The 23,471-nt window shown below is 36.1% G+C and overlaps 1 protein-coding gene across 5 annotated transcripts in view; it reads left to right on the forward strand.

Moving 5' to 3' along the window:
- Positions 1 to 23,471, forward strand: part of LOC142337713 (uncharacterized) — a 75,101-nt gene that overhangs the window by 40,738 nt on the left and 10,892 nt on the right. For 3 of the 5 annotated variants that reach the window (XM_075387170.1, XM_075387169.1, XM_075387165.1), the window contains 5 exons: positions 11,302 to 11,457; positions 17,342 to 17,453; positions 17,952 to 17,978; positions 19,000 to 19,219; positions 19,448 to 19,501. In XM_075387170.1, the coding sequence (XP_075243285.1) occupies positions 11,302 to 11,457; positions 17,342 to 17,453; positions 17,952 to 17,978; positions 19,000 to 19,219; positions 19,448 to 19,501 (569 nt within the window). The remainder of the gene's footprint in view (positions 1 to 11,301; positions 11,458 to 17,341; positions 17,454 to 17,951; positions 17,979 to 18,999; positions 19,220 to 19,447; positions 19,502 to 23,471) is intronic. The other 2 variants (XM_075387168.1, XM_075387166.1) reach the window with 2 other exon arrangements.

The raw sequence follows: 23,471 nt of genomic DNA on the forward strand, positions 1-23,471 counted from the left end.
GCCCAAAAACCTGAATTTATAGCATAGTTATTCCCCACCGACGTCTACTGAGTGGGCTAAGCCAAAAAATTTGCCCAAAGTTTAATAAAAATCGAAAAATTCACATATGTATAAACCAGCCCTGATGCGGAAAAATGGCCAAAATTACGAAAAAATTACATGTGAAAATTAGTACCAAATACTCTTCCAAACTAGTTCAAATTACACACGAGTGCTGCTAACAACCAGGACAAGTATCTAGAACCCTTAGAAACAATCTATGATCAATAATTTACAAGTAAATTAAAGTTAATGCTCAAACATCAAAAAAGCCGTTATGTCACCAAAATCTCACTTTCACCAATATGTCATTATAAAGTCACACACCGCAATTAAAATGTTACCACATGCTCATACACACCACAGCTCCTAGTTCCAACAGTAAAAACAAACTATCAAAGCTACAATTGCCAAATAATAAGTAAAAACTCACTATAGATGAAACTAAACTACATGATGAATACAATTGCACCGATACTAGTCAATTCTCATCGGCGCTATCCTCAGCTACGGTACCACCACCACTAGTACTCTGACCGGACTGACCCCTTGTCCTAGTAGAACGAGTCACGTACCGCTCAGCATCGTCCAACCTGTTTAAATGTCATAATGAACAAAAAGCCTCAAAATTATATGAAAAACACGATAAATCTTCACAAAAACAGTTAAATACTCACTTTGGAAAGTCTACGATGGGCTCACAATGGTACCGATACTCATTGTCGATGAATTTCCCGATGCACTGGATCAGTACAGCAGGAGCGCTGGTCTTAGCATTGATAGAATGCCGGTAACACACCCAGCCGCCCCCCATTTCCTCAGTATACTGCCAATAGATATTGACATTGCATCCGAGGGAATATGCCATACCGACAAACTAAACAGCAAAGCCTCAGATAATATCTACCTACACCTGCACGTACCAGAATTATCAAGTATAACAAGAAAATTTACCCAGAACTCGGACAACGACCCATTATCTTCACTCTCAGCAATCTCATACTCCGACACAAAGTACCCTAACTGGTCTTTCACAAGTTCAGAGAACCCAGGCGAACGCATCTTGGCCATAATAGCCAAGCGTAGAGCACGAACATTATGCTTGGGAACCTTCTTGTCTGTAATAAATCGATTAAAAGTGTATTAAAGCCTTAAACTTCCTGAAAACTGCGATAAAATACAACAAATACCTGACTTCCGACCAGTTAAAGTGTAGTACAGAGCACTGAGACCACACAAACCACCAACTTCGGCCCTCACACCAGCCACACCAAGCAACTTTGGAGTTTTAAATGACACTACGTCCACATACTCAGCATAAATGTCATTGTAAAACTCGTACCCCAATTCTGCACACAAGTTTGCACGAAGATTTGCACGGGAAAAAGTGCACTGCACCTCTTTGCCGTGCATCTTCTTCACGAAACATGGCACACATTCACGACTAGCTCTAAACAATAAGTATACACCACTTCACAATTAATAATTTATGTAAAAAACTAAATAAAACCAAATAAAACTATAAATAAACATTATAAACATATGCAATTACCTCTCAACAGCGGCCTGCAATCCCCCCATCGATCGTGGAAAGAAGAACCCAGCAGCTTTCAGGCGATGGACTTGTTACCTGACACGAGTAATGTGCTTTGCAGAAGCACTGAACCCGACATGAAGCGAAGCCAACTCCTGAGACACCATCTGCTGAGTTGGAATTTCCTTCTCCTGAACTTTCATTTCGCTGCCCACCTTCACTTCCACCTTATACATCAACACCTCCCGACTTACAGCCAACTCTGAAGTCCCCACATTCTTTGTTCCCACTACCATATGCTCAGCTTTGTCGCGATAAGCTCGTCGCTCCTCAGATGTCCGAACAAATGATGGATACATCCATTCCGATTGAGACAACGACTTGCTTCGCAAGAAAGTCAGAAATCCTCATACTGGGCAACATCCATGACTAGCAATAACTATCTGAAAATTCAAAAATTGAGCCAAACTAGTTATTAACCAAGCAGAAAGTTACAGTGTTAAGTCAAAAATGAACAATCACAGGAATGAAAACACACAAACAGAACAGATTATGCAATAAATGCCAAGGACGTTTAAATGCCATGCCACAAAGATCGCTAATTGCTAATAACACATGCTGCAAAACACACAACGCCGCTCTGAACACACAATTACACCCTTCACTAACATTTACTTATTCTTATACCTCCAAATTCTTCCTTTTATCCCCTACTTACGCCCTTATTCCCTCACAAAACAAAGTTGACATATACTAATTACTATTATATTACTAGCACCATGTGAGAAGTATATTAGTAGCACCAGTCAATATTACACCTACAACTACAATATTAAAGTCAGTTTCAATAGTCCTTACACAGTTATATTAATATTAATTTTACATAATATTACAACAATTAATATAATTAAATAAAATAAAAATAAATAATAAGTCACACTGAATCTTCCCTGACAGCCTCCTCTGATCTTCTCACTTCCCCCCTCCTCCTCCTTCGATTTGCCCACACTCCCACAACACAGATACTAATGATAATAATAAAAAGAATACTAATATAATAATAATCCACCACTCAGTCCCACCACCACTATTCTTGTCAATAACTATATTATCTACTGCTGTCATATTACTCTTTGGATGGATTAATCTTGACCAGTGAACAGCGTTCCTTCCGACAAACCTAGTCCCAATCGCACAACATCCAATAGTTAGAGCAGAAACAGTGATATTAAAGCACATGGTGCAGTATCGTGGGCAAAATAATCTGAAAAACTCGAAAAAACATGTAAACACTGCACAATTCGACCCCCCCCAACCACTATTCCCATCATTACACACCCACCATTCAACCAAATAACCACACTTCAACATGCTTAAACACCATTTTTAGTAGTAATATCAATAAATACACACATCAACACACATGACCCAAAAGTAGAGTACACCTGAAATGAATGAACATCACATAAACAAGTGCCATATTGAGAAAGCTAGAACTAGAAGCCCGAGTAACGCACATAAATGAACAAATTAACACCGGAAGACCAAATAGAACCAGTTGAAACACTTAGAAGAGCCACATCAGTAGAAGATTGTCCTGAAACAGTTGTTATTATTGAAATACGAAAATGTTACTTACAATTGTGTTTAATCTCGTACTTTTCGGCCCCACTTTTGAGACTCCGATTAACACGGAAGCAGCTGTGGCTCAAGGAATAATCTTCCATAAGGATGGGAAGATATTAATCACTGAGAAGTTCATTAATGTGGAATTTTTAGTCCCGTTTCCTCGTTATAATTTCACGAAACGACAACAAGTAGAGACTCTACTTAACGAACTCTCACAGAAATGGATAACAAAGTCAGAGTTTTGTAATATGACGTCCAGTACCACGTATCGGAATCAGACACAGGCCTTCAATGTTGACTGGCTTTACACGCAGATCCTCAATGAAACAATCGAAGCTGAAATTGAAGTCCTCAAACTACGCAACGAGACCGAAAAACTCCTCACCAGAGTTGAAGAAGATCCTCACAACTGACAGAAAAGAGCCGCCCCGCTTGCTATATCAGCCGCAGTTGTTGGAATTGGACTTTTCGGCCCCGGAATAGCAATGAGCAGCGGATGATGCGGTGGAATCACAGGAATTTTTGGATCTTGTCAACGAACGTCTCAAAATGCTGAAAATATCGATCGATTAGCTAACAGTTTTAATAGCCTTAACGACTATGTCATGGAAATCGGCGCACAAACCGACGAGAAATTTTTCCTAGTTGCTGACGAACTTGCAAAGGTTTATAAAGTTCAAAACGAAATGCAAGAAAACCAGAACAGAAACTGGAAACTAGTTCAGGAACAATTTGCAATTGTAGACCATAATCTGAATGCACTAGCAACCTGTATGGAAATTCAATTATCACAGCAACAACTGAACTTTAACTTTGACACAGCAGCCTCATTAGTTCTTACCCTTTATGCAGATATTAAAAGTTATCGAGCAGCTTTTTATTCTTTTCGAATTGATGTTATCAATGCTATACCTACTTTACTTGATAAACGTCTTCCAATCTCTTTAGTACCGCGAAAATCTTTGATAAAGATCCTTGATGCAGTCCATGATAGCCAAAAGAACGCCCCAGATCGTCTAAATTTGGCAATACCAATGAATGACATACTTTCGTACTACGATGCGAAATTAGTACAAGAGATTTCGACAGTTGAAGACGGACTTTTACTGACATTAGCCATTCCCTTGGCCTCTAGGCAGACAGTATTTGAAGTTTATCGTGCAATTGTAATCCCTATGCCTCAGAAGGACTCTGTAGATGCCTTACGATACGTGATAGAGGGAGAGTACTTAGCAATCTCAGAAGGACAGATGGAAACTACAGTACTGACGAAAGCTCAGTATGACAACTGTCCTGGATCGCCACGATACCGAATCTGTCATGAGACAATGGAAACCCACCTTGGATTCTCCTCGTGTCTAGCAACCCTCAAGTTTCACCACTCAATCTCAGCATTGAAAGTATGTGACACAGAGAAGGTTGTGTTACCCAACCCTGAACGAGCACAGAACCTTGGATACGGAATTTGGCTCCTAACATCAGCTTCAAGTGATTATACCCTTAGTGAGATTGGTACGGATGAAAATGGCCGACACATCAATGTTCCTCATAAAGGTTGTAGCATCTATTTAATTACATTAAAGTGTGGACATACCATGTTCAGTGACCACATAAAAATTAGAGCTGATTTACAAAGTTGTCAGTACCTTCAGGCAAAGAGAAAAAAATGTAAAATTCCGGCTGATCCACTTGCACATTTAATTGATTCAGTACCCAACTTTAACGAACTATGACCGAAATATGAAACCAGCACTGAAGCAAATCTTGATTTATTGAAGAAAGTTAAAACAGAATTCATTTATTCAAACCGAAAGTTATCAACCGAATCACTAGACGGAATCGAAAAGCCAATTACCATCGAAATGAAGTCATTCAAGCCAGCATTATTTGATAAACTCGAATCTTACGTACCAATCAAGCTTCTCTCTCACTAACGATCATTGTCTTTATTGGAAACTTTCCTCTTCATGTAATTATACCATAATGTAGCCTTTGTACGAAGAATGGTACCAAACTTCATGAAGCTAAATGAAACAAATGTACCGCTCAACCCAGTAGTTTCCGTGTCGAAACATTTGAAAGCAGAGGTAGTGGCAAACGTCACAAAACAGCTAAGGAAGCCGCCAACAGTTATATCACCAGAAGACATGGGAACTCTCAAACGCAAACACAGACGAAACTCAATGCCAACAACCTCTACAATGTCACTCAACACAATTCAATGATTCGACAAAAGACCAACATTCCTCATAAAGGTTATAGCATCTGTTTAATCACATTAAAATGTGGACATACAATGTTCAGTGACCACATTAAAATTCGAGCTGATTTACAAAGCTGCCAGTACCTTCCAGCAACGAGAATTAATGTAAAATTACCAGATCCACTTGCAAATTTTATTGACTCAGTACCCAACATCAACGAACTTCCGAAATACGATTCCAGCACTGAAGCAAATCTAGATTTTGAAGAAAGTTAAAACAGAATTTATTTACTCGAATCGAAAGTTATCAACAGAATCACTAGATGCCATAGCAAAACCAATTACTACTGAAATGAAGTCATTTAAGCCAGCATTAATCGACAAACTTGAATCCTACGTTCCAATCAAACTTTCTCTCTCGCTAACAATCATTCTCTTTATCGGAAATCTAGCCCTAAATATTCTCTTCATGTTCTTATACCATAAAGTAGCTTTTGTGCGACGAATGGTACCAAACTTCATGAAGCTAAATGAAACAAATGTACCGCTCAACCCAGTAGTTTCCGTGTCGAAACATTTGAAAGCAGAGGTAGTGGCAAACGTCACAAAACAGCTAAGGAAGCCGCCAACAGTTATATCACCAGAAGACATGGGAACTCTCAAACGCAAACACAGACGAAACTCAATGCCAACAACCTCTACAATGTCACTCAACACAATTCAATGATTCGACAAAAGACCAACATTCCTCATAAAGGTTATAGCATCTGTTTAATCACATTAAAATGTGGACATACAATGTTCAGTGACCACATTAAATTTCGAGCTGATTTACAAAGCTGCCAGTACCTTCCAGCAACGAGAATTAATGTAAAATTACCAGATCCACTTGCAAATTTTATTGACTCAGTACCCAACATCAACGAACTTCCGAAATACGATTCCAGCACTGAAGCAAATCTAGATTTTGAAGAAAGTTAAAACAGAATTTATTTACTCGAATCGAAAGTTATCAACAGAATCACTAGATGTCATAGCAAAACCAATTACTACTGAAATGAAGTCATTTAAGCCAGCATTAATCGACAAACTTGAATCCTACGTTCCAATCAAACTTTCTCTCTCGCTAACAATCATTCTCTTTATCGGAAATCTGGCCCTAAATATTCTCTTCATGTTCTTATACCATAAAGTAGCTTTTGTACGACGAATGGTACCAAACTTCATGAAGCTAAATGAAACAAATGTACCGCTCAACCCAGTAGTTTCCGTGTCGAAACATTTGAAAGCAGAGGTAGTGGCAAACGTCACAAAACAGCTAAGGAAGCCGCCAACAGTTATATCACCAGAAGACATGGGAACTCTCAAACGCAAACACAGACGAAACTCAATGCCAACAACCTCTACAATGTCACTCAACACAATTCAATGATTCGACAAAAGACCAACATTCCTCATAAAGGTTATAGCATCTGTTTAATCACATTAAAATGTGGACATACAATGTTCAGTGACCACATTAAAATTCGAGCTGATTTACAAAGCTGCCAGTACCTTCCAGCAACGAGAATTAATGTAAAATTACCAGATCCACTTGCAAATTTTATTGACTCATTACCCAACATCAACGAACTTCCGAAATACGATTCCAGCACTGAAGCAAATCTAGATTTTGAAGAAAGTTAAAACAGAATTTATTTACTCGAATCGAAAGTTATCAACAGAATCACTAGATGCCATAGCAAAACCAATTACTACTGAAATGAAGTCATTTCAGCCAGCATTAATCGACAAACTTGAATCCTACGTTCCAATCAAACTTTCTCTCTCGCTAACAATCATTCTCTTTATCGGAAATCTAGCCCTAAATATTCTCTTCATGTTCTTATACCATAAAGTAGCTTTTGTACGACGAATGGTACCAAATTTCATGAAGCTTAACGGAACCAATGTACCGCTAAACCCAGTAGTTTCCGTACCCAAACATCTGAAAGCAGATGTCACTACTCTAGCCAAACAACTAAAGCAACCGCCAACAGTCATCTCTCCAGAAGAACTTGGAACACTCAAACGACAACGACGAAATTCCATGCCTGCAACTTCTACCATATCACTCAACACCATGGACTGATTTAACACAGACGATGAACTGGACAACCAAGCTCAATCCCGAGAGGAGAGTATGCTTTAAGCTCTTGAAAGTCTTATATAAGTTCGACAAGTATTATTCTTATAACAAATTAAGTACCCCTTCACTCAATAAGCTTAACTAATCAGTGCTTTATATACTCGAAATAACTGTTCACTTCCAGAAATCAACCAGTGCTTTAAACCCTTCATCCAACCAGTATCCTTCTCCTACTCCTTCTAAAAGTTTAGAGCCATTATTCAAAGAAATAACCATGATTATTTTCAGTGCTAATTCAATGTCTTCTCTTAATCTTAACTTTAACTTATGTCCTCATGCTTGCCTTCTGAAATAGCGCATCTTCAACAACATTAATGTTCCTTCAAAGCTCTTAATTTTGTCTTAACTTTCCTCACTTTAATTTTTATCTCAATTTGTCTTAACTTAAACTTTATTTCCCTTAACTTCATTAATTGCCTTTAATTGCCTTAAATGCTTTCGTTCCAAAACTCTTTTCTAAGAAAACATAAATTGGGTGGCTCCAACAAAAATATGTTTATATCATTATTTTCGTGCAGATTATATGTTTTATAGAAAAATTGTAGAAACCCAGTTCTTTCCCAAAATTTTCATGGAAAATTTTCATAAAGTCCGGTAGTGTCACGCCCCTATTTCGTCCCTCATAGTTACGTGATGATATTCCTTAAAAATATCCATAATTAAGTGCTTTATATTAATTAATATTCAGTTAGTTTCAAGGCCATATATAGCCAGTTTTTCCATCTAGGCCGGTAACCTCTAATTTGTTTATGTTTACGAAAAACAACCGCAGAGTGACAGTTTAATAGCAAACTGTTTACTTTTGCTTCAATATTTACTTTTTTGAGTTTCTTGATGATAAATTTACATAATCAGTAAATAACTTCATAAGAGATTATGTACTTGGTGAAGTAATTATTCTGATAAAGTAGGTGCTAATACGGAACTTGTATATGTACTTAACAAACATCAAGAGACGTACAAAAGCCGGAAATTGCCCAACTTGAAAATCAGTAAATATTTGCGAAGGACCAATACAACTCAAGGCACAGTCCTGCGAACCCACTATCACCAGAACACCGGAGAAACAGCCTGACTATCAGTTGCTAATAAAACTCAGCAAAAACTCAAACTTCTTACCCTATTATTGAAAACTTTGGCTTTATTTTCTGATTTATTAATTAAAGATTGAACTGGAAATTCTTCCTAAAATTAATAAGTTAAAACAGGCTACATTAGAGTTACAGCATGGCTAAATATAGCTCTAAAACCCAAGGCAACTAGTGGATATATCGCGCATCCGAACCGCTCAATAAAAGGCTATTACTAGCTAAGTTTATTCAAAATATATCCGCTAAAAATCGCACTGTGAAACACCAAAATAAGTCTTTGGAAAATGACAATTAATCACATTATTTACTGCTATTATTAACCTCAGAAAACACCATGAGGAACACCTAGAAATCAGTGCGTAACATGCTTTTATCTAAGAAACTTACTTCCGTTGAATTAAACTGAGCTTCCGCCAGTTGTATGAGAGCACTTTGGCAATCCGACATTAGTTGGTTTATCTTTTCAAGAAGTTTCTAAATATATATCAAATAATTCTTGGATTTTGCAAAGTTTGAATTGGTGAGCTACAAGTCATGGAAAATTTTGCATGGCTTTTTATCTCACCTTTTATTGTCTTACCGATGTAATGCTTGGTTTTAATAGCTACCGCCAGCGTCTCAATGGCTATAATTAGGTGCTCCTTTTTACTATTCAATGAATTTGACTTGTTTTGGGGTGCTGTTTTTTTTCAAAATCTGTTCACATTTTCATGATTTTTGAAGTCAAATTGAAGTAGTGATTTTGGTCACGCCGAAACAGCAAGTGGATCGAAAAAGCGAGTGGTTTTGCGGCCTGAAAATTTACGGTATAGTGAGAATTTGAAGTATAGTGAGAAAACCGTGTTTGAACAGAAATTCGCTTTCTCGCTAGTGGTTTTTTTGTTCACATGCGGCATTTTCACTTTGATTTTTCGTTTTTTCGATTTTTTGGATCGTATTTTTTTTCTAAATGGTTTTCCCAAGCCATTCTCAGTCCGTTTTTGATTTAGTTTTCTGTTTAGTCAATGAAAATTCTTTGAATTGTACGTCAGGACTTGTCCTGCTATGTTTTTCTTGTCAAGTTTTTTGTTACGACCATATGACGTCACAATTACTTTAAATCTGCCTGTTTATATTCTTTCGGATAATTTCAATTGAATTGCGTGCGTGACGTCATTTTTTTAAATCTAAGTGGAGCGAGCTTTTTGTTCATTCGCATAATTAAGTTTTTGTCACATGTGACTTACCTCACTCTCAAAAATGACTTCCTCACTCTTAAATTGACTTTTCTTTACTTTAATTCAAAGAGATAAGGTAAAGTGAGTGTATATCACTGTAATTGAAGATTATTTAGGACCACCTAATAGAAGCAGCAATAAGTAATACAGATTTTTAGTCAAAACATTACATCTCAGCCCTTAATGAAAGGAATAAATCTTTTTTCGTCTGTCTTTTTTACTTTCTTATTGAGACTGCATATCTACGAAGCTATCGCGGCTATTTTTTTGCAATCTGCCAGCTATGTTTAAGGTGGTTCTGATAAGTTTGACCGCCTTCACTCTACTCCTCAGTCACCATCCCCTCCGTCTAATTCCATCCCTAACCCCGCTCGCTGGACAACCTCTGACCCAGCTGGCTATTACTGAAGATAACTGGTCATTTGAGAGCAATTCGCCCGACGTCTCATATCTCACGTCCAAATTTTGTAATTCAAATTGACGCTTTCTTCTCGTTTTCCGTTTTATACGTCATAATTATCACGTCTGACTTCTGTTTCGCTTCTCAGTTTCAACTGAAGTAATGTTTACGTGATTCTGCTTGAAGTTTCTGAGAACTTATAGCGGTTATCGAGAACCGCGAAGCGGCTCGAGATATAAAGTCAGAATTTCGAAGTGACTTCTGCAGAGTCACGTAAACATGCTTAAAACACGAAACGCGCACGCTTAAAATTACGAAAGTCAACGGAAGTCATCCTCTGGCTAAGTAGGAATTTTTGGCACTGCAGACTTTCGGCATTTTAAATTTTGCACGTCAATGTTTCAATGGTTTTTAAATTTTTGCCTCATGTTATGCAGCGTATTGTTTAGAAAATCATATGCACCCCCCCCCCCCCAGTTACAGAGCAGTAGTAGTATGCACCCACTAAGCTGGGGTTATTGATAAAGCCGTTCCGTTTAGACTTATGTTTTTTAAGTTGTAATAGTTTGTTAAGGAAAATGCTAGTAGTATTAGTTTTTTGTCCCCGAATTTAGAGGCCGATTTGTTTGTCTAATATAATGAAACTGTGGATTAGGCTCAGCAATTTTCTGTTTTCTTTAATTGTTTCAATCAACTGTGGCTATTTTCCGGAAGTCTACTGACTCTGATATCTATTTAAACGGTGATTTGGCCATTTAGATCCATATTTGTAAATATCAGCCTATAAATTTTGCAGCTATATATTTTTTGCAGAATAAGTGATAAAACTAACTAGAGTGATAGCCCTGACCATCGTGATGGACCCAACCACTTTTAAAGATAATTTGTGAGGTAAAAAGTTGTAGGCGATCAATAGGATAAGTGAAGCAGCCATAGTTATGGCGCAGTTTATACAAAAATTTAAATTGCTATTGAATGATTTTTGCTGTGTATGATATAGGTACGTGAGGCTATTCTGGATGTGATTCTGGAAGATTTCATAGATGAGGAGATTGTTCCTGAGGTGGTTGCTGAGGAAAGCAGGGAGGTAGTTGTCGAGACTGTGAGGAAGTTAGACAGTCGGGTGGAATGGAAGCAACGCAGAGCTATCCGACAGGTTTGCGGTTTGACATTCTTTATTTTCCCGTGGACGGAGTAAACTAACCTCACGGGCTCGCTGAGATGGAAATTGTGGATCTTGTTGTCCTTTTATCTTTGGTGAATCGAGACTAAATTTCAGACAAAAATTATAGCTATGTGGATGTTTTATGCTTCATTACGTTGATTAAGTTTACTAAGTTTGCTGAAGGCAAGCTTGGCTAAGTTTATTGATTTGCCGCCCTCATCTTCTTATCCGGCTATTATTGCGTTATTACTTTTTTACAATTCAAAGAATTTGAAATGTATTGGTGCGCTCTTTTTTACGACTCGAACAGCAGTTGGTGGGGCGTCTTGTTGGAGCGGTAATTTTGACGGAGTGTAATTAAAACAGAAGTAAAGTACTTTAAAACAAAGTGGTTTGGTCAAATAGGTGAAGAGCAGGTAGAAGAGGGAATGGTTGTTGTTCATGTCCAGTTTTGAGAGAGTGACAAAAAAGGTGTGAAAATATTTTTGCTTAGCAAGCAATTTTTTGTTTGCATGCGGCATTTTCACAGCAGTTTTAATTTAAAGCCCAGTTTTCTTCGTTTAAAGGTCTTTGTATCTTAGATCTTAGGGCGTTTAGAAGCATTTCTCGCCATTTGAAGCAAATAATAAACTGTTAGATTCAATTGTCAGCATTTTTTTTTATTTCGTCATGTTGGAGGCTCTTTTAGCTTTTTTGTATTGTTCCTCAAATTTTTGTAGCCTTTGGGGATTTCTGTGGTTCAAAATAGTAGGATAGTTTTAAGCAAACTTTGACCGATTTTGCTTGTATTCTCGCTATAGGTTTTTTGTTCAATCTTTAATTTAGAGTTATCGTATAGGTTTTGCTCCCAAGAGGTTTCATTTAAGGCTAAATAGAGCACTTTTCATTGAAGTAGATAATAAATTTCATATTTTCGTTCTTTGCATTTTTGTGTTGTTAATGTTTCTGGCAGGAGTTGAGTGGGCAAGTTCTTAAGCAGAAACATTTCTGAAAGTTATTTCTCAAAGGTTGGCGAGTAGCATAGATTTTTGTGGATATTTTTGTGACGTATTTTAGAGAATATTTTTGTTGGACGTACTCCTTAATATGAGAAGACCTCTTTGTTTCTGTTGATTTTTGTGTTTACTAGTAGTCGTTAAATGAGTGAAAACAATTGGTGCTGCAAGTTATTTTCGCCAATGGTTGTTGGAGAAACAATTGGCGAAGAAAGTATCAGATGCTTTATCAGTTTTTGTTATATGCTACTTTTCCCTCTTTAATTTTCCTGTTATCGTTTCAGAACGTTGTTATAATTAATCAGGTGGTCCACAGTTTCAGTTAGGGTGGTTAATTTTCTGCTTAGCCTCGTTTCCGGAATTCTTTCTGCTATGTGGTTAAGAACTGCTCACATTTTTTTCGCCTTTTTCACGTCGGAGAACTCAAATTAGAATTGTAACTTTAATCACCCTGGAGTGGTAAAGGGAGAAAAAAAGCGAGTAGGTTCAAAACGTAGTTTCCGTATTTTTCAACTGGACTGACAAATTTGGTATTCAACAAAATTTCGGTTGTTGAAAGCAATTTTGGCATTGTTCTTAAAATGACACATTTGTGTTCTAATTCTGCCTATTTGTAATTGCTGGAAATCATCACAGGATACCTAATACTTTTAACGTTTGACACTTTATTTTTATAACTTTTTATGATTATTTGATTTTTGCCCCTTTTATTATTACTTCTGTTGTCTTCTCTCTTAGCTTCATTAATGGCAGGTCTCATTTTTTGCTAATGAGGCACAAATGTGTCTAATTTTAATGGTTTGATATCACGCTAGTGGTTTTCTTGACTGTATTTTTGAGTTATGCACATTTTTGTTGTACTCTTTGTTGCCTTATAGTTTTGTTAGTGTTTGTTGTACTTATGATATCTTATCTCTAATCTCATTGATGAGTGGTCTCATGCTGACTTACACTCAGAATTTTTGAGTTACAGTTTGTTTGTTTGGGGTTGTTTTTTTGTTGTCGTTTAAATTAGTCTCATTAATGAGAGCTTCAATCGTTTGATAATGAATAGGTAATCTAATTAGTAGCTTGAGTTTAGAGCAGTAGTTTTCATGAATTTGACACTTTCTTTAAGAAATATAAGCTGACTTTTAGTGTTATGTTATCTTGTTCTTCTTGAGAATTTATAGCTTAGGCTCAAGAGCACTTCTTATTTGCCCTCCAGCGCGGCGTAATTTTAGTCAATTTGTTTGACCCAGTATTTATGGAGTTTAATGCTTATTCAATGTTCAATGTTTCTAGAAGTTATGGAATTTGTTGTCCTTTTATTATAGCTGCGAAGCTGTAAGCTGAGCGTAGCTATATTGCGGTGCTCTTGGTTTTTTTTTGTTTCGTCGTCTGACGCTTCATTTTCGTTTTACATTTGTTCTAGAACATTCTGTCTCGTCACTGCTTAAATGGCTTTTTCGCGATTGATTTTACGCTTTCTGCGTGACCTAAATTGCTGTTCCTAAAACAAAGTTGATTGTAAGAAAACAGATTGTATGGTCCGACAGCCGAGTGGTGAAGGCGACTGGCAGTTAATCCGGAGATCGCCGGTTCGAGGCGCGACAGGGAAAATTTTTTTGCACCCAAAAACAACCTCCTTTGAAATAAACTTGTAAGTTTTATAGGCGGCGGCGATAACTATTATCAACTCACTTCTGTATCTTTTTCCATCTGTATTTTATGGCACGCAAGTCTATTTGGCAGCTATTCCGGCAATCTGCCGGCTATGTTCTCTTTGTTGAATGAATGGAGACTAAATTTCAGATAAAATTTTGCCCATTTGGATGTTTTGGCTCTTTTTTTCTACGGTTGTATTTCTTTACTCGAGTCCAGCTGAAATACATCTGCTCTATTGATTTTTGTACATGACTGCAGTAGCTATAGACTCTAATGTAGCTTCAATGAGTTGAAACCGAAGTTTTTTCTCGTTTTGCTGTCAGCCGAATTGTTTTGCACTGCTTTTTAGACAGTATAAAAGGTATCAAAGATTCCTCCAATTTGCAAAGACCGATGGCAAAATTGATGTTTTTCCCATTTGTTCTAAATAACTTGAACCATTTTTCCTAGTCCCCACTGGGACTTACTTAAGTCCTTTGGCCCACGCGGACGCGTGTCAGCGCTAAGATTTGTTCTGTCAAACTTAGGGTTCTTTAATTGGAAATCAGTTTATCGAATCATACAATAAAAGCTTGTATGAAGTTGAGTCCCACAGAATTGAGACTTTATGCTATTTGCAAAGCAACCCACATAATCAACGTTTCATTTTCTAATGAACCCACACGATCAGGTATTCAAATTTGTGAGAAGGGCTTGATTTAAGGGCTCCTAGTTGGTTTTTTAGGGGAAGTTAGCGTTCGAAGTACAAAAGGAGTTATTGCTGCTTCAGAATGGCACTTCATTGTTTGCTTTTAATGGCTCTCAACCTGTAGTAGTGGTCTGAGTCGTTTAAAGTCTCCGCTACAAGCTACATTCGACACTCGTGCCTACACTACAGTTTTCTTTGTTTTTCAGGACGAGACAATTGTGAGCTTACGATGCCTTGCCTCATATTATGCGAGCAATTTTATGGTCTCAATAGCATGAAAATTTGTGTGCTTGTACTGCATGACAAATAAAATGGTTTTTCGTATGATTTTCTGTTTATGGTACTTCTTTTCATTTGAGTTAAGGTGGTCGTTTTCTCTGCTTGATTTTTGTTACCATGTTCTATTTATATGAACTCTAGATTTTTTGGCGCGATGACTTCGAGTCGTTTCAAGAATTCTTGTGGTCGTCTTTTTTTAAGAACTGTTCACAAGTTTTCATGATATTTGAAGTCAAATTGGAGAAATTATTTTGATCACGCCGAAAGCGGATTCGGAGCGAGAAAGCCATCGTTTTGTAGCCATAAGGCAAAAATCTTGAACTAAAGTTTTGTAGAAATTAGGCGAATAGCAATTAAAACAATTACAGGAGGTAATTCAAAATCCACTCGATGCCATAGTTTCATGCAAACGAGTTATTGAAAGAACTTAAAAATGTATCACTGCTTTATCTTTTTGCATCTCTTTTTATAGTTGCGGAGCTGTAAACTGATCGGAGCTATATTGCGGTGATCTTGGTTTTTTACAACTCAAAGGATTTGAATTGTATTGGGGTGCTGTTTTTTTTAAGATCTGTTCACACATTTTCATGATTTTTGAAGTCAAATTGGAGTAATGATTTTGGTCACGCAGAAACAGGAAGTGGAGCGAAAAAGTAAAGGGTTTTGCGGCGTGAAAATTTTTCACTTAATTAGATTTTAATCATACGTGACTTACCTCGCTCAATGAAATGACCTTTTCACTATAAAACTTACGTTTAATTTGAATTAAATTAAAGTTAAAGGAACTCATATGTGTAATAAAGGTCCCTAATAAAAAGGCTTCTGCGCAATTAATTCTAGCAAACTTTATTAATTTATTGCTGAATGTTTTTAAATAGCTTTTTGAGTGGCTTCGAGACCTTTCTTTTTCAACTTATTTCTGTATCAGTTTCTATCTCTATTATATGGCACGCAGTTGCATCTTTTTCGGCAATCTGTCGGCTATGTTACTCTACTCAGTGTCATCACTGCCAGTCATTTTGATTTTAAAAAAATAACAGGGTATAAATTTTGACTCTATTATAGTTATTATTAGCTTTAATGTAAATAATTTAGAACCGGTTAAAAATTGGGTTGGAGTTAAACTACTTTGTAAAAATATTCAAAATTCGAGAATTCTGGTCGATTTTTCATTGTTTGTAGGATATTTTTCTTGAAGTCAATTATTATACGCACTTAATTATATTATAAATCAAGTGGATATTTCAGTACCTCCGTAAAGCGTTTTAATTGGTATTCGCATAATTTCCACAAAACCCCAGTTCAAAATTTTCGCTTAATGGCTTAAAAACTTCGTTTCGCCTAATCGAGTTTTCATCTAATATCCTACGACCCGTTGATTGAGAGAAATTCGTTCGTTGATCAAAAATTTGCTTTCTCGATTGTGGTTTTTGTTCACTTGTGGCAGTTGACTTCGATTTTTGTTTTCGAGTTTTTGATCGGATTTTTTTCCAAATCCATTTATCGTCATTTCTAGGCCCAGTCTCTTGCGCAGTCAATAAATATGCTTTAAAATGTGTAAGAGGTTGTTCCGCTAAGTTTTTTCGTCAAATAATAGTTTGTTTTCCTTGAATGCATTTTGCCTCTTTTTCCACATTTTGCGTGAAATCTGTTTGACTTCTTTAGGCTACTTACTATCTTTCTTCGCTTATTTTGCCCAAAGCTCTTTTAAACAGCCGTTGCTTAGTAAAGCGATCTTAAAATTAACGGAGTCATAAAGAACGAAATCAAAAATATAAACGGGATAAACCCATAAAGCCCAATTTTGGATGCCAGCTGCTTGAACTTTGTTCTGATAAGTCTTTGTTACCATCTGTAATTCTTATTTGCATTGATACCATCCCCTGTATCCTCGCATTAATTAACAGGAGTTTATCTACCTACGAAATCAAAAAAAAATATCTCTCCTTTAAACTGCTTTTGTACAAAAATTTTCAGTTTCTGTTTTTAATGCCTTTGGGGGTTATGGGTTTCAGTGGTGGCTATTTTCCGGCAACATGCAGGGTGTGTTTTTTGTTTTTATTAAAAACAGGTCAGATCGTTTTGCTGGAACGGTTTAAATTTTTGTTTTTACTTTTAATGATGTGTAAAATGTAAGTGTAGACTTTTATTTTTACTTTGGCGGAATAGCTACCGCTGATATTCTTAACAAAAAAGCTATATTTGCAAATTTTCTCCATGACTCACTTTTTTTAAAAAAAAATCAGCAGCGTATTTTATAATACAGGTTGCAAGAGAGCAGCTGATTGATGGTAGCAGCCTGGATCACTTGTTGGATTTGATAGCCAAGAGTGGACGCATATTCACTGAAGACCAGCATAGAGAAAACATTTTAGATGGTAAGCAGTGCAGACGTTACCATAGCTTGAAACCAGATCTCTGTGCTGACAGATTCTAGGATTACAGATTTTCATATGAGCGCCGGATTTTTAAACTAAAGGCATTTTAAAAGTATCTAAGTGTGTGTTACAAGCGGTTTGTGACTCTGAGAAAATCAGTTCCAAATTCTGGCTTGAACCGCTAGGCAGTTATCGACTAATGTCTTAATTCCACCAGATTTTCTCGGTGACTGCATCAGAGTAACGTAACATTTGTTTGAAATTAATCATTACAACAACAGATTGGCAAAATACGGCCACTATGTAACGTATCAAACGCACTTGTCTTAGAGATTTTCAGAATAAAGACGAAAGGCATCCTGATCATATAAAACAAAATTTTTGAAGTTAAGTTGGAGGAGTCTTCAATTAAAACAGTAGGCTGTTTTTGAATTTTTGAGGACATCATTCTCGATTTCATCCTCTGAAAATTGAAGAGACGTTGATTGCATATTTAAGGTTCCTTCGGTGATAAAATTGTTTCAGGTTAGTGAGCATTCAAGTTCAACTTGATCTTTCGTTTCAGAAATATGTTCATTGCCATTGCTGTTTTCTGTGTTTAAATTTATTGCATGCTCGGATTCTAAAGTTATTATACGGTAGGATGCGATTTGTGTAGAAGAAAGAATGAAAAGCTTATTTTCGCCAAATTTATATATATTACACATTTAAGCAAAAGTTATAGAACGAGGAGGGGACAGATTTTCAGAAATATTGTTTTTTTTTGAAAATCAAAAAACTTATTACCTAAGCTAACTGATCTGTAGAGTCAAGTGTTTAGCCTGAGTTCAGGAATTTATCATGCATCTTAACTTATCAAAAATATCTATCAACAATTTTGCAGTTTACACACTTCCTTGAATTTGTGATAAAAAGCAGAAATTTGTAAAGTGGACGCATCAATTACGTCCTCGGGTAAAACATAGTTGCTTCTGAGAAAATTGTATGTATCTGCATGAAATAGATTAATTTTGACGTAGATTAACGGTTGATTTTCTTGTTCTTTTGGGACCATCGAATGAAGTTAGTGTTTGAAAGCACTGTGTGCAATTTTTTTAATGAACGTAAGAAGTCTTACACATGGATCTCATGGACTGTGGGGTGTTCATTGGGAAGAAGATACCATTTCGTTTTGTAAAAACAGATAGATTTCAGTATTACTTTTCGGAGACGGCTTTGTTTGTTTAGCTTCTATTTCGCAAATTGAATATTGAAGTGACAGTTTAACATCTAATAGGACACCCAAATACTTTCAAACATGCGCAGTTTGATTAACTGTGAAGCATAATGAGAAAATCGAAAAGCACTTGATTTTGTGTAACAGTTTTTTGTGATTGATGCGAGCGGTGGTAAGAAGAAAGTTTGACTAGTGACAAAGTTGCAAGTGTGGAACACCTTTTCACCCTTTAGCTTCATAACCTTTAAAAATTTGCATTAAATTTGCGTGTTTTCGAAATTTTTATATGCCAAATTGCTTACTACCACTATATTCTTATCCTTATTTCAGATGTCATTCTTACGCAACTGTTAACTCAGTTCTTGAACGTGCGAACTCAGCTGACAACCACTGTGCGAAATTCGCCTCTGAGAAAAGTGCACGAGAAGTTAGTCACTGACGTGGCTGTAGATGTAATCCTGGAAGAGCTGGAAGCACAGCTAGATGAAGACCTGGAGGATCTCCATGAATATGAGAGCAGTTTGGATGACCCGAGGTTACTTGAAAACAGGTGAGGAACAACTGTCAATATTCTCACCCAGAGTAATTATCTCTTTAACAGTAAGTTGATTGAGTTCAATTTTGGACTAGGAAGTTGTTACCAGAGAGGACATTGCTTAAAAAACTTCAAGGTCATTGTTAGCTATGATAAAAATTGCTAGGCTATCATAGTTTAAAAATTTTCTGAGGTAGCGTTGTCACATTTAAATGTGCCCACTTGAACACAAATTTGCATTAGAGCGGCAAAGCGAGGAAGTAGTGCCCGGCCAGCATGGCTTGGTGAAGGTGAAAGGTAAAATTTTGTGTGTGTGTGTGTGATGACATTCTTAATTTGGATTCCTTTGTTTTCGACGCATTGATTTTTGTGATGTTTGTAAAAATATCATTTCATTTTGCTGCATAATATTCATGACCGCATATTGTTTTTTGTAGGAGAAACTTTTGTGTGAACATTACTTTGTAATCCAGTTCTGCTAACTTGAGCAGTAATTTTGTACGATCTGCTCGCAATTTACGTTCTTGACATTTTAAGAGGATAGTGAGACCATTTGTTATACAGATGAATGTCAATTAGTATTTAAGCAGACTATTTTGTCTTAAATTGAACTCAATGTTCTGTGGATTAACAAATCGAGCGCATGGGCTTTATTAATAGTGCATATGTAAACATTTAAATTTGCTCTCAAACAGTAATTTTTGTAGTGCAAAATTTTTTGATCGTTTTTATTCTTGATTCTTTTACTCGCTTGAGTGATTTGACTTTGTGAATTTCTTTTTCACGCTTGACTTGCTGATATTTCACTCTAGGGTTGTAATGGCATAAAAAGACCCATTAACACACCATCCGAAGTCAAATTAGTTCTTTTATCTAAGAAACTTACTTCCGCTGAATTAAACTGAGCTTCCGCCTGTTGTTTGAGAGCACTTTGTCAATCCGACGTTAGTTGGTTTATCTTTTCAATAAGTTTCTAAATATACATCAAATAATTTTTGGATTTTGCAAAATTTGAATTGGTGAGATACAACTCATGGAAAATTTTGCATGACTTTTTAACTCACCTTTTACTGTCTTACCGATGTGATGCTTGTTTTTGATAGCCGCCGCCAGCCTCTCAATTGCTATAATTAGGCGCTCCTTTTTGTACTATTCAAAGAATTTTACTTGTATTGGGGGGCTGTCTTCTTTTAAGATCTGTTCACACATTTTCATGATTTTTGAAGTCAAATTGGACTAGTGATTTTGGTCACGCCGCAACAGGAAGTGGAGCGAAAAAGCGGGTGGCTTTGCGGAGTGAATTTTTTCGCTCTAATTTTAAAGTAGAGTGAGAAACCGATGTCTGATCAGAAATTCGCTTTCTCGCTAGTTGTTTTTTGTTCACATGCGGAAATTTCACTTGATTATTACCGTTTTTCCGTTTTTTTTGGATAGGATTTTTTTTCTAAATGGTTTTCCCAATCTATCCATGGTTCATTCTAGACCTAGGTTTTTGTTTAGTGGATGAAAATTCTTTGAGTTGTACGTCAGGACTTGTCCTACTATGTTTCTTTTTGATGCTTTTTTAACTTTTGATCACGTTTTTCGTTTTCCATAAGTTACGAGTTTCACTTTTAACTTCTGACTTACTTCACTCACTGTTTCAACTGAAAGGATTTTAAATCCTTTCACGCGTTCAATTACGAAATGTGGTGAATGCTGTCGAAGTCAAAAGATCAAAATCAAAAGAGATGGGATAAACCGATAAAACCAGGTCATAATGTCATTGAGAATTAGGTTATTAATAGCCGCCCTCATCTTCTCAGCCGGCTATTATAGCTCTCCTATTCTTTTTATTTCGTCGAATAAAAAATGTTTTGCTTTACCTAATTTTGCCGCTTTTTAACATTTTGCGTGATATCTTTTTGACATCTCTAGGCTAGTTTCTCTCTTCTCTAATTCTGCTAAAAGTGATTTTGAACATCTGTTGCTCAGCAAAGTATTTCAAAATGAACAGTCAGTATAAAAAATTGAAGTCAGAAGTAGAAATGGGATAAACCCATAAAGCCCAATTTTAGATGCCCGCTATTTGAACGTCCTTCCTATAAGTCTTAGTTACCATCTCTAATGCTTATTGGTATTGATAGTTGCCCCTGTAGCCTCTCTCTAAGAAACAGAAGTACGTTATGTTCAACTGCGAAATGCCATCAAAATAAATCGGACTTATAAAATGTTTTTGTTCAAAAATCTTTCTTTTTCAATATCTATTCTTTCAATCCCAATCATGCTTATTGGAATCGACGGCGGCTATTTTCCGGCAATCTGCCGGGTATGTTCCAAGTTTAATAGAGTGTTTGCTAGCTGACATTCGTTTTAAGCTTATAAGCTTTCAGTTTAGAAGCTGAATTAAGTAAAGTTTTAGAATTCAACTGAAACTGCACGCGAAATTAGAACACTTTTTAACACTGAAAAAAAAACAGGAAAAATTCGTTGTATTTTCTTTTTCTGTTCAATCACGATGTGCATCAAGAGCGTCAACAGCGGTTATTTTCTGGCAATTTGCCGGCTATCTGCTTAATTTTTGCGACATCCAAATGTTTTTGCATTCGAATTTAACGAGGCACTGGAATTCATTTTGCGGCAGTGTGCCAGTAAAACCTTATTTAATGTTTTACTTGAAGCTAAATCAAATGAGTCAATGCGCTATCTTTGTTCCGACCCCACTTGTGGGAGGAACGATTTACTCAAATGGGTGTTTTTGTTCAGCCAATTTTCGCCGTTCGGTATATTCATCGCAGAGAAATCTGAGTGGTATCATTGAAAAGCTCGTTCAGCGTAATTAAAAAGCGTCGAAATTGAAAAGATTGTTTTGGTTTGGGTTTCTTTTCGAGAAGTTATCGAGGTTTAAACTTTTGTGTCAACACGTAATATTTGGCATGATTTTGTTCACTTTTAACGTAATTTCCCTTTATTCAAATTAACATCAATCAATTTGTTAATTCAATCTTAGATTTTACGCTACAGAATGAAACGAGTTTGTGTTCCTGATAGACGAAACGCGATAAAAAAAAGGCTAGTTTTGGTCTCATAGAGAAGTTTACTATGAAAAAACGTCGAATTCGATTTGAAATGCTGTTTTTTGAAAACCTTTTAAAATCTCATTTAGAGTCAATTGATGCTCAATGCAAAAATAGTTTGTTTTCAAGGAATCGCTACTGTTTTTTGAGGCTTCATTTCTTGAATTTTTAATGAAATTTTGATTTACTTTTTGATATAATAAATTTTTGTAGTCCCATGGCATAGACTCGTTAACTAAAAGTGCAGATGAAAATTAACCTATCGTAAACTTATTTCTGAACTTTTAGGTCAGTCTCTCTAATGACAGAGGACAGGACCCTTTTTTAACTGAAGCCAAAATTAATATGGTTAATGTTTTTGTCTTCTACCTATGTGTATTATGAAAAGATTTCGCAGGTTTATTTGATATTTTTCTCATTTTGGTTCCTTTTTTGAAATCTTTTTACATTATCCTATCATTGCCATCATAGATAAAGTTAGAGAAAAGCTTATGGTTTTAATGGCTTCGACACATTGTTGTTGCACTTTTCGACTGAATTTTTGGTTCTCGCCTATTTTGTTGTCGTTCTCATAGTCATAGAAATTTTGCGATGACGTATTTATGACCTATAGATAATAGATATCATCTTCCTGCCATTGAGGCATAAGTTAGCTTTTTTATTGATGTCCGCTGAAAGCTACGGGGTCTAATGTCTTGATACTACGGGTTTTCTTAGAAATTTCATAGTTTGAATATGATTTTAAAATGTTAGTTTTTTGAAGTCAAATTGTTACAATATAACAAATCCATTGTTGTTAGAACAATTAGGTGGAAATAAAAAAAAGTTCCTTCTAAAAATGTCATTTTTTTGGGCATTGACACTTCTCTCTATTTTTTTGTGGGTTTGCTGTTTTTGCTGGTTTTTTTTGTTCTTTATGTAGTCGTAAACATTTTTATAAATCCTGAGAGATCTTATTAGCTTTTACTTTTAATTGAGGATTGAATGAACATATTGAAGTTGTCGAACATATTGAATGCAGTCGTTTATAACTACTAGTCTTAAAGTTGTGATATACATTTTCCTAAATGTCCTAAATTTTTCAATTTTTGTAGTTCTTGTCAACTTGTAACTCATTCTGATCACTGAGGGGTCCCATGCACTTTCTTGTAATTCAAAGATTAATCTGTTTATTGATTATTCGTCATAATTGATGCTATTGTTGGACAACA

This window comes from Convolutriloba macropyga, chromosome 4 (genome assembly GCF_964194025.1).
Source record: "Convolutriloba macropyga chromosome 4, txConMacr16.3, whole genome shotgun sequence".
NCBI lineage: Eukaryota > Metazoa > Xenacoelomorpha > Acoela > Convolutidae > Convolutriloba > Convolutriloba macropyga.